At 39.8% G+C, this 18,557-nt stretch overlaps 2 protein-coding genes across 4 annotated transcripts in view; both read right to left on the reverse strand.

The window, feature by feature from the left end:
* The window catches only part of LOC109989642 (beta/gamma crystallin domain-containing protein 1), a 29,739-nt gene extending 25,231 nt beyond the window's left edge, over positions 1–4,508 (reverse strand). The window contains exons 1-2 of one of the 2 annotated variants that reach the window (XM_020641477.3): positions 4,292–4,508; positions 334–1,703 (exon numbers count right to left, since the gene is read on the reverse strand). In XM_020641477.3, the coding sequence (XP_020497133.3) occupies positions 334–1,703; positions 4,292–4,294 (1,373 nt within the window). In that variant the 5' untranslated portion in view covers positions 4,295–4,508. Of the gene's footprint in view, positions 1–333; positions 1,704–1,980; positions 2,053–4,291 lie in introns of those variants that run through there. The other variant, XM_065963504.1, reaches the window with a different exon arrangement.
* Positions 4,509–14,515: 10,007 nt separating this feature from the next.
* Positions 14,516–17,974, reverse strand: LOC109989680 (melanocortin-2 receptor accessory protein 2A). Of its 2 annotated transcripts, none has more exons than XM_065964149.1 (4): positions 17,583–17,974; positions 17,342–17,482; positions 16,738–16,837; positions 14,516–16,333 (listed from the first exon to the last, which is right to left on the reverse strand). In XM_065964149.1, the coding sequence occupies exons 2-4, from the start codon at positions 17,457–17,459 to the stop codon at positions 15,862–15,864; spliced, it is 690 nt and encodes a 229-aa protein (XP_065820221.1). In that variant the 5' UTR covers positions 17,460–17,482; positions 17,583–17,974; the 3' UTR covers positions 14,516–15,861. The 2 variants fall into 2 exon arrangements, with proteins under 2 accessions (XP_065820221.1, XP_065820220.1); XM_065964148.1 differs by having other exon boundaries at positions 17,342–17,486; positions 17,588–17,973.
* Positions 17,975–18,557: the final 583 nt, after the last annotated feature.

The following is an 18,557-nucleotide window of genomic DNA, read 5'->3' on the forward strand; positions in this document are numbered from 1 at the left end:
AGTCAACCTGGCATTTTTTTTTATCTGAACTGAACTTTGCGATGCCATTCCTTGCAAAGTGTTGTACTTTGTGTCATGACTCACTCTATTGTGTCACTATGGATACACCTGCAGTAATCCAACCATAGCAGTTAGTGCACATTCCCTGTTTTGACAGCGATTTCATCTTAGTTAAAACATGAATGGTATGTTCTTTAAAGTTGATTTTACACTACTTCCATTGCTTAACATCTACCTTTATCAAATATGATTTTTTTATCAGCAATATTATTGAAAGGCTCTGCTTTAAACACAGCAGTGTATTGAACCAATCACATTTGAGTGAAGACTTACCTTGAATCAGTCTCTGTTTTGGCTTTATTCTTTGCTTCATCTTTGGTGTTCTTAAGCATTGACCTAAAATCCTGCGTGTCCTCCGTTGGAACTTGCTTCAAAGGTATGTTTTTGGGGAAAAACTTCACCTCACTGCGAGAAACCTTAAGACTCCTGCGTTTGGACTCCGGCGTCTCTGTTTTCCTCTCAACTTTGTAAAGACTGTCGTCCTCCATGTTTGCTCCTCCATCCACCACACTCGCCACAGTGGATGCTGTGACAGTGGAGCTTGAGTCCTGGAATTCATCCAGCTGGGCGACAGAATCAGGACAGGAAGTCTTACCTTCTCCTCCTTCAGGTGAGCCCAGAGGGGAGGGGCTGAGTCTAGAGGAGGAGTTTAGAGACGACTCTCCCGTGTGAGTGTTTGGACTTTCGCCCTGAGGGCTGGTCACTGCCTGGTCGGACGTAGGGATTCCCTCTGTGACAGCGCTGGGAGGGTTTTGTTCCTGCTGAGGGCTGTTCCTGCCATCTCCCTGAGAATTCTTCCTGAATCTTCTTTTGGCTGAGTTTTTCCGCCCCATAGTGTCGTCTTCTGTTTGTTTTTGATCAGGTTCAGGATCTTTGTGTGATTTCAGTGACACTCCCACTAGGGCACTGTAATAACTCTGTGCCCCAATCGCAGGCGTTACATTTGTCCTTTTGTTCTCTGTACTTGTTGAACTTACGCTGTCTGGCGGCTCAAAACTCTCTGTTGACTTTGCCTTGGGTCGAACCTGTAGGCTTGTCTTGATTCTAGTGACCACTTCCTGTCCGGCACTGTGTGTGTCTTTGCCACAGTGACTCACGCTGGTCTCCTCCAGGTACACATGGAGCCTTTTGCCTGTCTGGGCCTGTGCTTGTCTCTGGGCCTGAGGCTGGGCGTGGGCTCGGTCAGAGTCCCACAACACTCCCCGCTCAGGAAGAGAAGAGAGATGTGTCAGATGGCTGGCATTCCTCTCAGGATTCCCGCTCTCTGAAGTACCGTTGCTGCTCTCCTCCCCGTCTTTGCCCTGCCCTGTTCTCTCCTTCCTCCACCCAACAAACTCCTCCTCATTTGGACCTCCTCCGGCTGTCTCAGTGCTGCTCACAACGGAGCTGACTCTGCGGGCAGACTGCGTGGCGTCCTCGCCTTCAAAGAGGAAAATGTTTCTGGAGAGCTGCTCTTCTCCCCTTGCTTTGCGTCTCACAGAATCCTCACTCTCCTCCTCTTCTCCCTCTGACTTAAAAACCTGGTCGGAAGTCGGGGAGTCATTTTCAGAAGGACTTTTAGGACCCTTTCCCCTCCACGGAGAAAACCAGCTCCCAATACGACCCAAGACCCCAGTACTCGGCTGCTCCTCGGGGGTCTCAGACTAAAGGAAAGCAGAGAAATAACTCACATAAATATCTCTTTCCATGTGCAGAGGCAGCTTGTAAACATGTTTATCTCAAATGAATATGCACTGACAGTAGCTACACGTGGTGGTGCATATACCATGAACTGCCAATGGACAAAGGGAAAGGAGTGCAGGCTTGGAGTCTAAATGACATATAAGTAGGGGTTGTGTGTTCAAAGACATTTTTTAGTATGGCCATGCATCTCTCAGCATTGCAAAGACATGCATGAGTGCTTATAACCTGTACGCTTACCGTAGAAAATACCATATCATTCAGATTCTTTATGTAGGATGTGAACATGATTTTGGTTTAGAACAAAAACTCCTAAAGAGCATAAAACAAACACAAAATCATTCCACCAGGATATTAAAAAACACAGGCACTTTCAAAAACAGCAGAGTTATCATTTCAAAAAGATATTCTGCTTTGGCAAAGAGAGAGAGAGCTCTATCCTTAACTTTCTTAATTTGATCAAATACTAAAGCATGTACATTCAAAAATCAACTCACCCTTCTTTAATATTTAGAAGAAAACTTTTTCTCCCAGCGCGAAAAGGAAAATACTTCTCAGTGTGTACAGTCCAGAAACTGCACTTAGATGCATGTCTTAACTGATCCACACACTAAGTTTTTAAGTCCACCTCTCATCCAGTTGAAGCATCCATAAACTGCACTGATCGGCAGACTGTGGGCGCTGAAGAAGTCCTGCCCCTCCAGCGGAGCGCACGCAACTCTGTGGTAAAGTGATGCCTTCATGTGCTGCTCGTAAACTTCTTAAACGAGTGTCAACAAGTGGACCAGCCACCTGAGAGCCGTGCACATGTGTAAGTCTGGCTAATGACTAAACCGAGGTGTTATTAGATTTATTGCTACTAATTAGCAATAATAGTGAATATGTCACACCCCTTATCTATCTACTTAGATACTCTTAAGGCTATAAAATGTCAAACACGTGCACCGAATCTCTATTAAATCATTTTTTTTATTTTATACTTAGTTATTAATTGTATTCCTTTGGTTTTTATAACTTAGCAACTCAAGAGTTTAGTCAAAAAAAAACATTTTTAATGGAGGTGTCTGTCTCTACAGTATGTGTTCTTTTGTTGTTTTTTTTTGAAGGGGTGAAAAAAAGTCAAGAGAAGTTTTGGTTTAATCTCTGTTCTCACTTCTCTAATCTAAATAATTTAAGACACTTTTCTGTTGAGTCTCGATGCAAGTCAGCAATGCTGTTATTGTCAGTACATATTAAGTGATATTTCTCACAGCACAGACATGATACAGGAATGATAAACGTACGGATGAAGCATAGGTTTGACATGACATATGCCTAATGCATGCATTCATACATTTCAGAATTCTGATGATTACCATCGCATAGAATACTAAACAATGATGTGTAGTGACACCTAAATGTTGACACGTCACAGATTGGAACCTCAAATGTCGCTTAGATGTCAAATATGTGAGTCACTTGCGAGACCTCGGGCTAAGCGAGTCCAAATTTGATGTTGGGGTTTATTAACACACGTAACAGCAAAGACAAAAGCACAGAAAAGCAGCATGAGAATACTAAGTATTTATTTTAACGGCAGAAAAAGGAAATTAAAACATTTAAACGTTCTAGTTTGTCGTTTGATGTAATGAATCTGGTTTGGGGTCTGGGAAGTCTTGTTGAAACAACTTGTCCAGGTAGCTGATGTGTGGAGATCTTGAAACTCCGACATTTGTGTCAGCACTTGAAGGCAGCATTAGGCCGTCTCCAAACAAAGTTTTCCAGGGGAAATGACGCACTGACTGTGGGTTTTTTTGTTTTTTTTCAGGGCCTGTTCAGTTCAGTCTTTGGGTTTGAACCATAGACTGTTTGGACCTGCCCCTTCATTCAGTTGGCGGGCAGCTCAAGTCAGTGTTTCCATACTGCCGAAGCAAAGAATTTAACTCTTTGACGTCTTTTTCTCTGAGCAAGTAGACTACGCCTATCTTAATCTGGGTTAAAAGAGGCTTGTTAAATTAGGCTATAACTCAAGAGGCCTTTAATGACGTGACAAAAGTTTTAATTATGACTGAACACTTTCTTGAACCACAAACACATTGTGCCTGCAGGCGTTGGAGTGGAACTACCACTTTAATTAAGTTAAATGAAAGTCTTTTTTCTTGTTGGGTAGGCCTTCTGATTAAGACATTGAACGGCATATTAAGTCTACAGACATGTCAGAACAGGTTCGCATTTTTATTACTCATGAAATAAAACGTAGCCTATAAAAAAAAAAAAAAGCAGTTGACAATCATAGCCTAAAACGACGTTGCACAGCCTATACACTACACTGAAAGCTTTGTTGACATTAAGTCTCACTCCTAGAGGCTCTGACGGGTTTTTTACGCCAATCTAAGACTTCATAAAACCAAAACAAACAGCGGCCATGACATGATATCCAGCCAGGCAAAGTCCTCAAATTGTCTTATCGACCGAAAAAAATCGATTAACTAAAAGCCCGGTGCGTTTCTGAGGAGGCACACCACCAGCAGAGTCATATGGAGAGAGAGAGAGAGAGAGAGAAAGGTCTTACCATGTTTACACTGCTTCTGCTGCCTTCCCAGCTGTTTCGTGAATAACCGAGTCAAAAGCAGCCCGCTGCAATGAAGCCTTTCATGAATGAAGCCTTTCAGAACTCCTCCGCCTCTGTGAGGTAAACCTGTCCCTCCTCAGATCTCCACCGCCTAATTAATGTGTGGCAAGCTAAAATAAGAAACTTTCTGAGCTAACCCCTGCAGACTAACAGAGATGCCATAGAATTTTTTTTTCCCAGGGTAAGAAAAGCTGACATGCAGGCGGAATCTGCCCGGGCCAGGTAACACACCCTGAGGCTCACAGGACTGTGACACAGCAAGCAAGCTCTGGCGGTGTGTTGTGCAACTGTGTAGCCTATTTGGTAGGGACACAAACAAAGGCATTTACAGGTGTACACTGTAACCTATGGACTGCCTCACTCCAGGTAGATAAAGTTTAGTATTTGTTGACACATGTTAATAATCTTCGGAGGGGTTTCTGTCTGTTGTGGAGGTTTTTTTTTTTTTTTCTCTGTTGATCACTTTATCCTTCATTAAAGATTTGTTTACTCTCAGTAAGTGTAAGAAGAAGAAAAAATCAAATTCAATTTAATTCAAACAACTTTATTAATCCCTCTTGGGGCAATTGGTGTGGAGCATGAGAAAGAAACACAAACAAAGACAAGTTGAGGTACAAGCAACAGATTAGTTAAAAACATAGATAAGACCTCAAAAGGAGACACTGATATTAGACAGACTGATTAAAGGCCAGCCAGACTGGATACAAAATGAAAACACTAGAACGATCAGTCAAATAAAAGATCTGTGGCTCCAAAAGATAAAAACGTTAACCTAAGGAGCATTTAGTAATCTAAATGAATTAAGATAAAAGTTAAAGGGGAGCTAAACATAAATAAATAGAGCAAATGGGCTGCCAGCTAAAAATGAACACCATGTCAATAGGGGCAAGTAGCCTACAGTCACAGTGCAAACAGTGTTTTAATGAAAGGTATTGCACAAGTAAAAAGGTATTGCAAGAATTTAGAGGTGTCAGCCTTGTAAGGGTGGAGGGAGAAATGTCCCTATGCATTCACACATTACACCTTCATTCATTTACATTTCCTTTCCGGCCCAAATCCCACTTCGACTAACCTGTTACTCACACACAGAAACAGTCTGAATTATAAACACACTGGCTCTGGCTCTGCATTCTCAAACACATGCTAATACATCCTCCCTCTCTGTCTCTTTCTCTGTGTCTCCCCCATCATTTATTAATCACCCACAGAAACTGAAACCCGTCTCATTCTCCGCCCGATGAAAAATTTACACTTTTGCCTTTCTTCTCTCAGAGCGAAGCACATTGGGACCGAACAAATTGTTCATAAGCTTGTATGTAAGTGATATACTTGTATACTTTTAGTGACAGAAAAAACATTTGAGATACAAGTATTAGTGTGTTCAACTGTTTGGAGGTAACGTGGAAATGATGCCACTTATAACAATTATCACAGGGGAGTGGAAGTCTTGTTTTTCTGGTTTGGTGATGATGTTAAGAAAACAGTTTGTGTAAAAACTGCAAACACACACAAAAAGCAGAGAGAAAACACAATTTAACGTCCTCTTGCTCTACTTAGTGACCTGGATTTGAGGATTTGCTTCAGAGCTTGTCATACATTGACAATGCAATTTATACGAGGCATTCGTCACACATACAGAGCAACATCGATTGACAGCATTCACAACATGTAGCCCAACAAGATGTTCAAAGTGTTCACTGGCTTTACAATATAAAACAATGTGACGCTGTTCTCTTTTTTTTTTTTCCTTCAACACTTGTTTTTCTGTATCATTGTGTTCATATAGTTTCACACACGATCATCAAACAAGCTCACCTGGCAGCAGCTCCATCAAAGCAGCCACCCTTTGTTACACTTTGCAGAGACACTGGAGGTATGTGTAAACAGCTGCTTTCTTATGGTCAAGGGAGACAGAAAGAGTTAGTCATCTCTGTATCCATCCAGATTGATACTGCATGGCATAAGAAATAAAACGGTACGCTGCTGGGGCCACAATAAGAATCCTTTGAAGTCAGAAAGAAGATACATTTTAGACATTATTCTATCATAGGAAGGCCTTTGAGTGCATTTGTTTTCTGGCATGAATACTATTTTTCTTTTGTTACTTCTGGCTGCCTATAGTTGAAAAAAGACTTATTTGTGAAAAGTGTAACTGATAAGATATGTGCTCATTAGTGCTACGATTAAAAGACACATGGACATATTTAGACTTGTTTGACTGGGGTCGCCCAACTGCATCACTTGTGCATCGTCCTGAGTGAAGTTCATCCCCTATGGGACGAGGCCTGGTGGTGTCCACCTCAAGACAACTCTTGCAAACTGGGCATCTCAGACGTTTGTATACAATTTCCTTGATCGTGCTCTTGCTCCCTGTTTCTCTTTGAAGAGATGGAGGTTGGATATTTTGTTTGGCCATAATATCTGGCAGATTGGCATCTGTCGTGAAAAGCTTCCACTCTACTCACTTCACTTTTCGCCAGCTCTCTTCACCATACAGTATGAACAGGCTTGGCATTGCTGTTATATAAGAGCATCTTAGTTTTCAGGCAATATTTCTTGGAAAGTCAGATGAGGTGGCATTGGGAGAAGGCAGTCTGAGCCTTGTCTAGTTTTGATGTCTTTTTGGACCCAACTGTCATTGTTGATGAGGCTTCCTAGACGAACAGCCAGCATCCTGACTTGCCAGGATGAGGGGTTAAGCGTAAAAAAATATAGCTTCAACTAAAACAAGATAAAATGACTCTTTGTGGCATAAAAATGACACACACACACGTGATTAAGACTTTGAAATCATTTTATTGAAATCCAGTAATTTTAAAGATTTTTTTGTGGGGGCTTTTTTTCCTTTATTCGATAGGACAGTGGGTAGAGTAGGAAACCAAGGAGAGAGAGTGGGGAATGATATGTGAGAAAGGAGCCACAGGCCTAAATTGAACCCCGGCCGCTGCTTGGAGAACTACAGCCTCCGTACATGGTGCGCGACCTAACAATTTGCCCTATGCCCTTTTGCGACCCAGAAATCAAGTCATTTTGATTGTGTTGGTGACCTCTAGCCTTAGATATAATTGGCACTTTAACCGGAACGTCTAAAAAACAGTGTATGACTTTGAATAAGAATGACTTAGTTTGCCTCTGTTATATTGACATATTTTATATGACATATAAAAAAAGAAAGGAAAACATTAATGATGCAGTTAACTTCAATGGTTTCCTAGAAACAGGACATATGTTCCCTTAAAGGTATCATATTGAATTCAATTCATCTGTATATCACATTTCATACAAATGTAAACTCAGTGTAGAGGAAATCAATAAACAACCACAAAAATAACATTAAAAATGAACAAATAGATTCATGAGCACATTTAAAATCCAAAACAAATTCATAAAATGACCCTGCACCAACCCATACAACACATACATCTACATACTCCAACCATACATATGTACACGCGCACAAACACACACACACACACACACACACACACACACACACACAAACAAATTAACAGCCAACGGTACACTCTAAGAAATTGCTGTAAATTGGGATTTGGGGAAAAAGAAGTTGAAAGCACATGGTTGAAAGGACAGTGGAGTTGGCTTTGCCCGATTGTCATCCATCTCCATCCTGACAATTAAGAGGTGAGTGCCTTACTGCTTTGCTAGTTAGAATTGGCAAAAACCATCACTTACTAAGTTTGAAGTCATTTGTGGGATTAATGTTAGCTAGATTTGGAAATTACACAGAAACACTGCAGGCAGACACACACACAGTGAGTGAATTCTTTGCCAGCTAACATTAGCTTGAAATACAGATCTTAACAGTTGCTAAATGGGACAAAAAACAAAACATTTTCTTGTAATGTGGTTAACTAAGTGGGCTATAATGACTTGACTTGCTTGCCTGGTTGTACTAGAATGGTAAGGTTAGCTAACATCAACAAGCTAACACTTCTTTGTTGACTATTGATTTAAATATTGAATTAGAAATGATGATTAGCTGGGCTTACTAGGCAATATGGCCATAGTATAAATAGTATAATATACACTATTTGAAAATGTATAAAAGGAAACTTTAGTGAGACTGTCAGAATGGACCTGGCGCATGTTTTTAGTTTTTTACTATTTTAACACAAAGCTGCTGCTATACATCCTGAATTCATGTACTTAAAGCAATTCTAGGAATTATTTTTATTCATGCTAGTTTTACTTCATACTTTTACTGTACTTCTTTGTATATGGAGAATATTCAGAAAGGATTGTCCATATGATAATGTTCACTGTTCAGCTGGAGCTGCTTTTGTTCTAATGTTGTTTTCTCCCTTTACAGAATCCTTGTTATGTGGCAGTTTCAGTCTGGAAGGAGAAATAATTTCCCTCAGAGGACAGGTTGTTTATTCAGTTATTAAACTATAACAGATTCTTTATTAACCTCTCTGTTTAAAATGTATCCACCAAAACTCTTTTATGCACTATACATTGGAAATGGCCTTTACTAAATGTCTTAATGTAAATATTTGTGCTAGATCTTTTGCCTATTTAACCTTCATGTTCTTAAAGTGTATTTTCTTTGTTTTTGTTACAGTTTCAATGAAGACAGATGTGGTTTGAGAAGACAGTTTGAAGTTTTATCATTTGTCTTAACATTTTAAATTGCAATTTTAAAGGCACTGTTTATTTATTATTTTAAAACATGGTGTTTTATAACCTGACATGCAAGGAATCATTTATCAAATCACTAGGTTTAGAAAATAAATATATTGTGTCCATTTTGGTAGAAGGAAATTAATCTATTGCTAGGTGTAGTATTTACAATTCACAGTAAAAATCTGCAAATAAACAGTATCAAACAGTTAATAAGACAGTATTTTCCTGTTAAGGTTTAAAATCACAGCTTTTTGCTGTATTTACAAAAACGGTAGAAAACTGTAAATTTAAGCAACAGTAATATACCGTTAATTTTACAGTAACTTCCTGGCAACCCTACTGCCAGTTGTTTACCGTTTTTTAACGGGGAATTTCTAAGAGTGTATGAGAGAAAGGCAATGTTTTAGGACTTCTCTTGAAGGAAATAAAAGTTTCTTCTGACCTTAGATCAGCATGCTATTTGTTACTAAGTTTGGACTTAAGGATCTGAGGAATCTGACTGGGCTGTAGTCAGTGAGCAGTTCAGAAAGATATTGAAGTGGCTTACCATTTAGAGCTTTGTAGGCGAGAAGTAACACTTCAAATTCAATTCTGTTCTGGACTGGAAGCCAATGAAGATTTTTCAGAATATGTGTAATAGGTTCTATTTTCTTTGTCAGTGTTAGCACTCTGGTACGGTGTTTTGGATGATGGAGTTTGTTTATTGGTTTTTTAGAAAGTCAAGCATTGGGGGAATCACAGAAATCCAATCTGCTGGATAAAATTGCATGGACCGGTTTTTTAGAGTCGGATTGGTACATGAAGCACCCTAGTCTGGAAATATTCGTAATGATTGAGGGCTGTCTTTGTAATAGTTGTTATCTGGTTCAGGACGTTTAGATCTGTATCAATTATGACCCCCAGGTCTTTCACTTGCTCACTGTGCTGAAGAGGAAAAGATGATGACATTGATATGAGCCCCTGCCTTTGTGGTCCTACAATCAGAATTTCTGTGTTATCATATCTGTTAAGTTGTAGAAAATGTTGAGACATGTATCTGACCAGTTCATTCAAGGCTCAAGCTTATCTGGGGAAAGTGAAATATATCGCTGAGTATTATTGCCATACGAATGATAGGAGATATTGTGTTTCTGTACGGTACCAAGAAGGAGCATGTAAAGACTAAGTAATAGTGGACCGAAAACTGAACCTTGTGGCACCCCACAGTGAATGCTGAAATCATCGGATGTAAAGTTGCCAAGTAAAACTCAGGATGTTCTGTCCTTTAAGTATGAGGAGAACCATTGAAGAACAGGTCATAAAAGGCCAATGTAACTTTCCAGTCCGTTTAGCAGAATTTTATGATCAACTTTTCAAAGGCGGAATTCAGGTCTAACCTTGCTATTTTTATCTTGCTATACCGTCATTTTTTAAAACTTTATTCTTCCTTTTGTTATAGCTGCTATTGTATATTTGCTACTTCTTGATATTTTATCGTATTGTTATCATGGGCAAATTAACCTTTTTTCACTATTTATGTTGTGCAATATGTACTTAAAGAGGAGGGTGCAATATTACAGGGCAGGTTCAACATTTGGTAGTCCGTGTAACTTTCTCGTCATTTTGAATGGGACATCTTACTCGTGTCAGTGTAGACTGCCCTGTTTTTACTCTGTAAACTTTGGTACAAATAGACTGAGGAGGGTTAGGTAATTAGCGATCAGGAATGTTGGAGAGGGGTCTTTAGTTGCTAATTATTGATGGGTCAAAGTTGTTGTTTTTTAGTAACGGGGTAAAAATAGCATGCTGTAGAGAAGTGGGGTGAACACTAAAGAGAAGCATATATAACATAAAGTAGATCATGTAGTAACAGGCCATATGCCATATCATGGTAAAATACACTTGGACCTCTCAAAATATGCTGATCCTCTTGTTTTCTTGTAACTATAATCACCATTTGACTGACATAGTTTGTTTAACACCAACTGGATCCCAGAATTTTCCGCTGTAACAAACTGTCAGTGTTTTCTCTTTCTCCCCCCTCCTCCTCTGCCTCTCAGTTGCTCCCCTACTGCTCCTCAATTGTTTAGGCGTTACTGCAGCTCACCAACTGTCAACCACGATGCCTGCTGAGACCGCCCGGGGGCATTTAGGCGAAAGAACAAATGGCAGACTTGATTTTACCTCACTGCCCCACCCACTGGTTGTATATCCTTACTGCACCATTGGAAGTCAGGCTGTAAAACATCAGGGTTAAACTGCTGAGGCATGAGAAGCAAACAGCAAGTCATTCCTGAATGTTTAACAAGAAAGGCCGATCAAGAACTGGACAGACTGTGTGCATGCATTTATTTATCTATAAATTTGCCGTCCATACAAATGGCCTATCACTGTTGTTGTGTTTGGATGGTACAGTGGACACAGTTGACTGAACCCTCATTCCAAGGATAAACAAGAACTTGACTCACCCCTGCTCCGTCCTTCTCACATCACCTCAGCAACCATCTCCAATCATGTGTAAACACATGTTTGGTAGTCTTCATTCAGAAACACAGGATTGAGAATTATCATGTGGAGAAAACAAAGCTTCTTTCGTTTGGTTTGAGCAGTGACTAATTGTTAAAAAAAAAGAAATCCTTGACACACTTTGACAGCCCAATTATTCAGACAGTCTACAATAATGAACTGCAGTCTAACATTACATAACCTCAGATATTCAGACACTCACTTTCACTGTCTGCCCACACACACACACATACACACACACACACACACACACACACACACACACACACACACACACACACACACACACACACACTGTTAACTGTTTGAACCCTGCTTCCACTAATTTAGATCTAAGGCACCCCAACCATGCTCTGAACTTTTGGTTACAGTTTGGTGATAACACACTGGGGGCAGGAGTGGAACTGAACAACACATCAAAGCATTCACACATCCCAACTTTTTAAAAATGTACTAAGACTGTGTAGGTTTGGAATATCATTTATAAACTGTCTTACTTAAAATAACATTGCCTTGGTTTTTTTTTTATCATTTCTTATCATCGGTATACATATTAACCCTCTTGAAACCATTAGCCATTATTTCTGGCCAGATAATTTGAAGCAAAGTGCTATTAATGATTAAGGATTTTAACATTGTGTTTAGATGAGTATTAGCATCTAGAGTTAATATTGCCTCTCATGTTGAATCCGTAATTCTCAAACATAAATATCAGATATGAAGTGGCACAATGCTAATGTTAGCTGTGTTCTGAGTGTAGCTAATGGGTCATCGAATATGTTCACTCCAAATGTGACCCAATGTCTCTGCCGATTATCAATATCTATAATCTTTGTATAGTTTCTTATCAATAAGTCACTTCCGATACGCTAGGGGCTTACGTCACGCCTCTGCCTTTGTCCAGCCAAGGGCTGCAGCTGGAAAGTGTTAGACAGTGAAGTAACCATGACAGAAGAGAAAGGGGGTGAAGAAACTACCTATTCCCAGCAACATGCTAGCAGTTATAAACAGTCCATCAGAAAACAGTTACAGCTCGTTTTAAAAGGTAATCATTTACACATTTAACGAAAAGTGGAATATCTCCCTAAAGTTGACCATTTCTACTGGAAACAGTACTCTCTGAAAATTAATTTAGGGAACTACCTTATCACATAAGGTAGTAGCCCGGCCCCAGCTGCCTGCTTTCTTACAATGCTTGCAAATGAAAGAGGACAGGTGTTGAACATTTATGGTGAACATTTATTTTGTCTGATGTATCAGGAGAAAATAATTAATGGGCTGTCAGTCAAAGTCTGAAAAAAAAGGATGATTTGTTGGAGTCACTTCCGTGGCAATGTTAATTGACTCTCTGTTATTCCCCTCACATCCCTGCAGCAGCTAAATGTACGAAGCTGGGGCATTTACTCAGAATGGAGCGTAATAGCTCCCAATGTTCCTTTGCATAATCATCACTTGATGCGACTTTAAGTAATTCAATTTGTTTGACTGTGAGGGTGATTTCCCCATGAATATAGACACAAACAGCACAGCATTGCTCAGGAGATGTTAATGTATGCCTTTGGATTGTGCTTTTCTTTCAAGTAACTTTCATCATTTGATTAACATTTCATATCAGTACAAATATTTACCCACTAATCAGTATATCGGGAAAAACTGCATTCATATTTTCCCCCAACTGTTGACATCAGCCCACCATGTAAGATATTTGTATGAAAATATTCCAAGGGAAGCAATGCCACAAATTCAGCAGTTTTTGGCTCATCCATGGCTTCATTTTTCTGGCTTCATGTCTCCACCCCAGAGGTTGCAGCTTGCATTTAACTCAAAATCAGGCCAAAACTGAGCAACATTTATCAGCGATGTACCGACCAACTGACAAGCCTGAGTACAACAATCAAGCACATTTTAGCAAGGACATCTTAATTTAACCATGACTGTCCTGTTTTCAAGCTCTGTGGCCTGAGTCCCCACAAAAATCTATAAAACACTATAAATGTCCCAGTTTTTGAACAGTCCCTGTCCCACTTTTGATCAACCAAAACGATATGTAGGCATATACATATACTCATACACCACCAGTGAAAGTTCAATACTGATTTGTCTGTAAATGTGTCAATCTTGGGGTTGCTTAGCTTGCTTCGTTTATCATCCTAATAGAACCTGCTGAGTAACGACAGGTATGCTGGCTGTCGTGCTGAAAAGGATGTCAGAATTTTCCAAAGAACTCCAGGAACTTCCGACAAAAATTACCAGTCAGGAATATGTTGGATTGTGTAGTGGTGTCTAAAGAAGTGGGTTTACTGTTCTCTTCATTTTTCCTGCAAATGTTTTACAGTGGCCCCTCCAGCAGAGAAAAAGGGCCTCTGTTATAAACAGTGACATGTAAGACTACTCTTGCATATTAAGTTTGTACTAGCCAGTTAGAGACAGATTAGGGAGGGTCATCCCTTCACCATTCTAGGAAAATAATTGTAGCATACTACTGAATATTTTCAATCAATTATTGGTGTGATTCAGAGGGGATTTGGAAGTGGGTATAACCCCATGGAGACTGAAAAATAAGTGAGTCTATTCCGTATACCTGCGTATACCCTGCATTACACCACTGACTGCAAGAGTTCATTTTCAGTCACTCACGGTGGAAATGCTGACATACAAAGCCATAGTAAAATGAGCAAACACAAATGGTGGGTACAGGCTGGAAGTATCTCTGTTGTGATCAAATTCAGTGAGGCCACTGACAACCAACATAAATGGGCTGCTTAGGATGGCACCTTTGCAGGTTACCCATCTGTGGATCATTACATGTGGCTTTGCGATAGAATATCTGTGTCCTGATTTAGAGATTTGAAGAAAGGTCACCCTAAGTTACACAAATCAATTTGATATAATGTTGAAATCTTGACAAGAGCCCCTTCCAAATCGTGTTAATTGGTAGCTTAAACATGCCATAAACCTGACTGTGATCTCTTCTTTTAACCTCTGTGATGTTAAATAATGGGACACAAGACATTTTCTATCTTATTGAGGTTTATTTGGACAAAAAGATCACTTCTAATCTAAGAGACAGAATTATAGTATCAAATTGTCATCTCACATTACCTGTCCTGTAACAGTCTGCTTGATTTTCTGCTACTACTTACACGGTTAAAGTACACCTCTAATGAAACACAAATTCTAAATCACCATATTCATTCAGCAGCATTTTTCCTCTGACATCACTCTCAGGGTGGGAAGCTCACCTTCTGTAGCTCTGCTTTTTTTCAGGTTTTTCTTTAAAATATCATATAAACATAGATAATCTTAAAAAAAACTTTGAACAGGAACTGAAAAGACTATTGATAGTGAAAATCCAGAGAAACCTATTTCAACATCTCAAGGTATATCGTCATAATTGACAGTCTGTTAGCTAGACAACAGCTCACATTAAGCCACTTTCTAGTTAACATTACTGTTTGATTGTGTAACATTGCCTAGTAGCTTGGTGTGATTTTTTTGCTAAAGGTTATGTTAGCCGGGAACTTACACCTCTCCTGTTATCTTTCTCGCAAGCAAACTTGTAAGAATTGCCAACCTTAACAAGCTAACGCTGCAGCAGCTAATGGTAATGTTAGCTAATGAAATGCACCTTTTGTAACTCATCATGGAACACAAGGCATAACAGTAATAGTTTTTGAATGCTACAATGCCCAGCTTTTGCTAGCTAGTTTATGGGATATCAAATATGTTGTTTACACTTGAAGTATGCCGAACTATCTCTGGATTTAAAAAAAGAGTCACAGTTTCATATGGAAGGAGTGAAATGATGACTAAGCAATTTATCAGATTCCTTTCATGTATACAACTTACAACCTGGAATACATAAAAGTTGGACCTGCCCACTTTGAGGTTCAAAGAACAATGGCAGCTGTGTGAATTCAATTCAGAACAATTAAATATTTATACTGAATTCCAAAATATTGGATTTCAGGAATTCTACAAGAAATAAGAGCCATTAATAGCAGAATGAACTGTGGAGAACTATCTCTTCCTGCGGACTTAATTTACTCTCATTTCTGTGTGAAAAACCAACTTATCACGAGTACAGCGCCATTAAGTTCCGGAGCCTCAAAATAACGACTGCAATTTTCAGAGCAATTTTCTTTCTCCTTCATCTTAAACTGGGAGTTGAGCTTATTATGTAATTGTATGTCATCTTTTGCTGTCTTGTTTAAAAAAAAAAAGGCTTTGTAGGTTTGACGTACAGGACAAAAGAAGATGATGAATACTTTTTCCCTGTAAAGTCACAAATGACCCTGTGAAAAAAAGGAAAGAAAATAACAGTACCACTACATCCATGACTGTGATGTATATCGGCTTTAGTGGATGTCACAATGAGTGTCCTGGGAGTGAGCCTGACGCTCCAGTATGACAGACGGCTCATACAGTAGATCCTCTTCTCCAAGATTTGAACTCTGCTCCAAGTTCACAAAGTTAGGGATGTTGAAGTGAGAAAACAAGTCATTTTCTCTTTCAGCCTTATTTTCCTCTATTAGTCCATTTAGAGGTTGGTGTCTCCCAGCTTCCTCGACATCCTCCTCCATCTCGCCCATCCCAGAAGATCTGATACCTCTGGGCCGGTTGAAAGACTCCTGCTGCTTAACAGCTGTCTTTTCTTCTGGTTTCAGCTTCCTCTGGCCCCGATCCTCCTCATTAATGTAGAAATGAAAATAAGAGCGGGACTCCGATAACAACGGGCGAGAGAAGGCTTTGTCATTTTCGTCCTGGGGGCCATCGATGTCTACGAGGCAGCTCCCTGGTCGATGGCGCTTTTCAGCAGAGTCTGGGTTTCTGTTAGGAAAGAAAGAAAAATGTGAGAAAATGCTTTGGAAACATAAACAGCTTCACATTTTCAGTCTGACTATATATATGGGATTTCTCATCAACTCCCACTGCCGACCCCTCTTTAAAATGGAAATATCACTTTTGCCATATAAGCTATAACTTCCAAATCAAATATACGATCTTCACAAACGCCATAACCCTTAATCCTAGAAGAACAACCCTTTTTACCTCATTAAAAATGTCTTATAAATAAGCCGGAACAGCTAAAGCATCAATGAAACAATCAGACATGAAAGCTACTCCAGCTCTGAGATAAGAGGCGCTGAGAGCTGAACAGATTGAGCTCTCCCTGGTTGTCCTTGTAGATGTGATGGTGAAAGATAATTGGGCTAAAGCTTTTTAACACTCACTCTTGGTGGGGCGCCCCTGTCTTTGTGAGCAGCGTCAGAACAAAGAACATGAAAATGACGAACACAGCAAGTCCAACCCAGAAGCCGATGACGATAGAGTCTGAAATGTGAGAGAAGACACAGAGGCTTATTGGAGTGCATCGAACCATAAATATATTTTGTATTCATCACTTGTGATTTACTTTCTCTCAGGGGCCCAGAGAGCCTCGATAATTCAATGAAACGAGCATTCAGTAGTCTAGGCTATTGGATTACAGCTGACAACGTGTCTGTATGCTTGCTGATGATTAATTGGCTTCTCATTATCAGAGGAGTATCCTTTGACGGTAGAGGTTGTGCATGAATTATTGCAGCCAGATAATTCATCACCTTCACCTTTTTTATGAGATTATGGGGGCACGTGCCAGCCCACAACTGAAGCAATAGGCTACAAAAACCTAACAGAGAAATAGGTCATGAGACATGAATTAGGCTATTAACAGTTTAAAGGTGAGTAACCCTGACACTAACGAATAACCTAATGCACGCACACTCACGTGCGTCAAAAGGCGCACACGCACACTTGACAAGTTGAAGTCGATTGTAGATGTATGATATGGCTCACATCTGTGCGCTTTGAGTCCCTCAAAAGACACGGGCTCCTCGTCGTCGTAATACTCGTACTGCCACACGTAGTCACTGCGACGTGCGCTCGTTTGGCTCCGGTTGTGGAAGGCAGACATTTCCCACCGATTTTTTTTTTTTACTTCCTACACAACAGAAAACAAGGACAAATCAGCCCAACGGACGCTTAAAAAAAAATAATCATAAAGTTACTCTATGGTTATCTCTGAAGTTAGCAAAACACAACCTCCAGGGGCGTGAAACCTTTCTGTGATGATGTTATCCGCCGCCTGGGAATTTGGAAATTACGCAAAACAACTCCTAGATGTTATCTCCGTTTTGGGAATCAAAAAAAAACGTGACAGAAAAAGGTGACGAAGCGCAGGGAAATCCATCGCTTTACCGTTCAGCAAAAACTCGATCCATCCTCGTGTTGTGAAAGCAAAGCAGGAACCTTGTAGGGAGCAGATCAGTGCGCATCACCTCCATCCAGCTTCCCCCATAAACTGACGGCTCTCTCACTGACAGTACAAACACTGGTCCAAAAATAAATAAATAAAAACGCTCGCCTCATTCTGCCTCGGAGCTGGAGGCTGAGACTGGAATGTATTAGAGGCTGTTGAAACCACATATGCTTAACTTTACACCAATGATTAGAATAAAAAAAAAAAATCTTGTGGTCTTCTGATGTTAAAAAAGGAACACTTTCTCAAGTGCATGTTCACATAACAAACTCAGGACATTTAAGAATCATTAATCATTTTTCAACCTTATACCAATCACATTCAGTCTGAGGGGATGCCCACTTCTGTCAACCCCTCCACTTTTAAATCCAGAATACATATGAATTCTATAAATCATGGATGATGAAGTTTTACAATGGCTTGACAATGCTCTTCATTTGAGGAGACATTTCATTTATGGCCAGTGTGCAGACTCAGATTTAGGAACTAAGAAGACACAACTGAGATGATGTCGGGCTGCAAGATGTGAAATTATCATCATTTACACATTTAGTACAGTACTTGACTCAGAGTACGTTGGACATTATACCCTGGAGAATGAATTGTAAACATAATTGTGAACATGATATAATAGGGCACTATTTTAGATGTGATCACAACACCAATGCATACAAATGAAACCCCAATATAGCCATTTTCAAATTTTGACACTTCCCTGATGGCTATTAAATCCCCAAAAATATTTTTATTTTT

This window comes from Labrus bergylta, chromosome 15, assembly GCF_963930695.1.
Source record: "Labrus bergylta chromosome 15, fLabBer1.1, whole genome shotgun sequence".
NCBI lineage: Eukaryota > Metazoa > Chordata > Actinopteri > Labriformes > Labridae > Labrus > Labrus bergylta.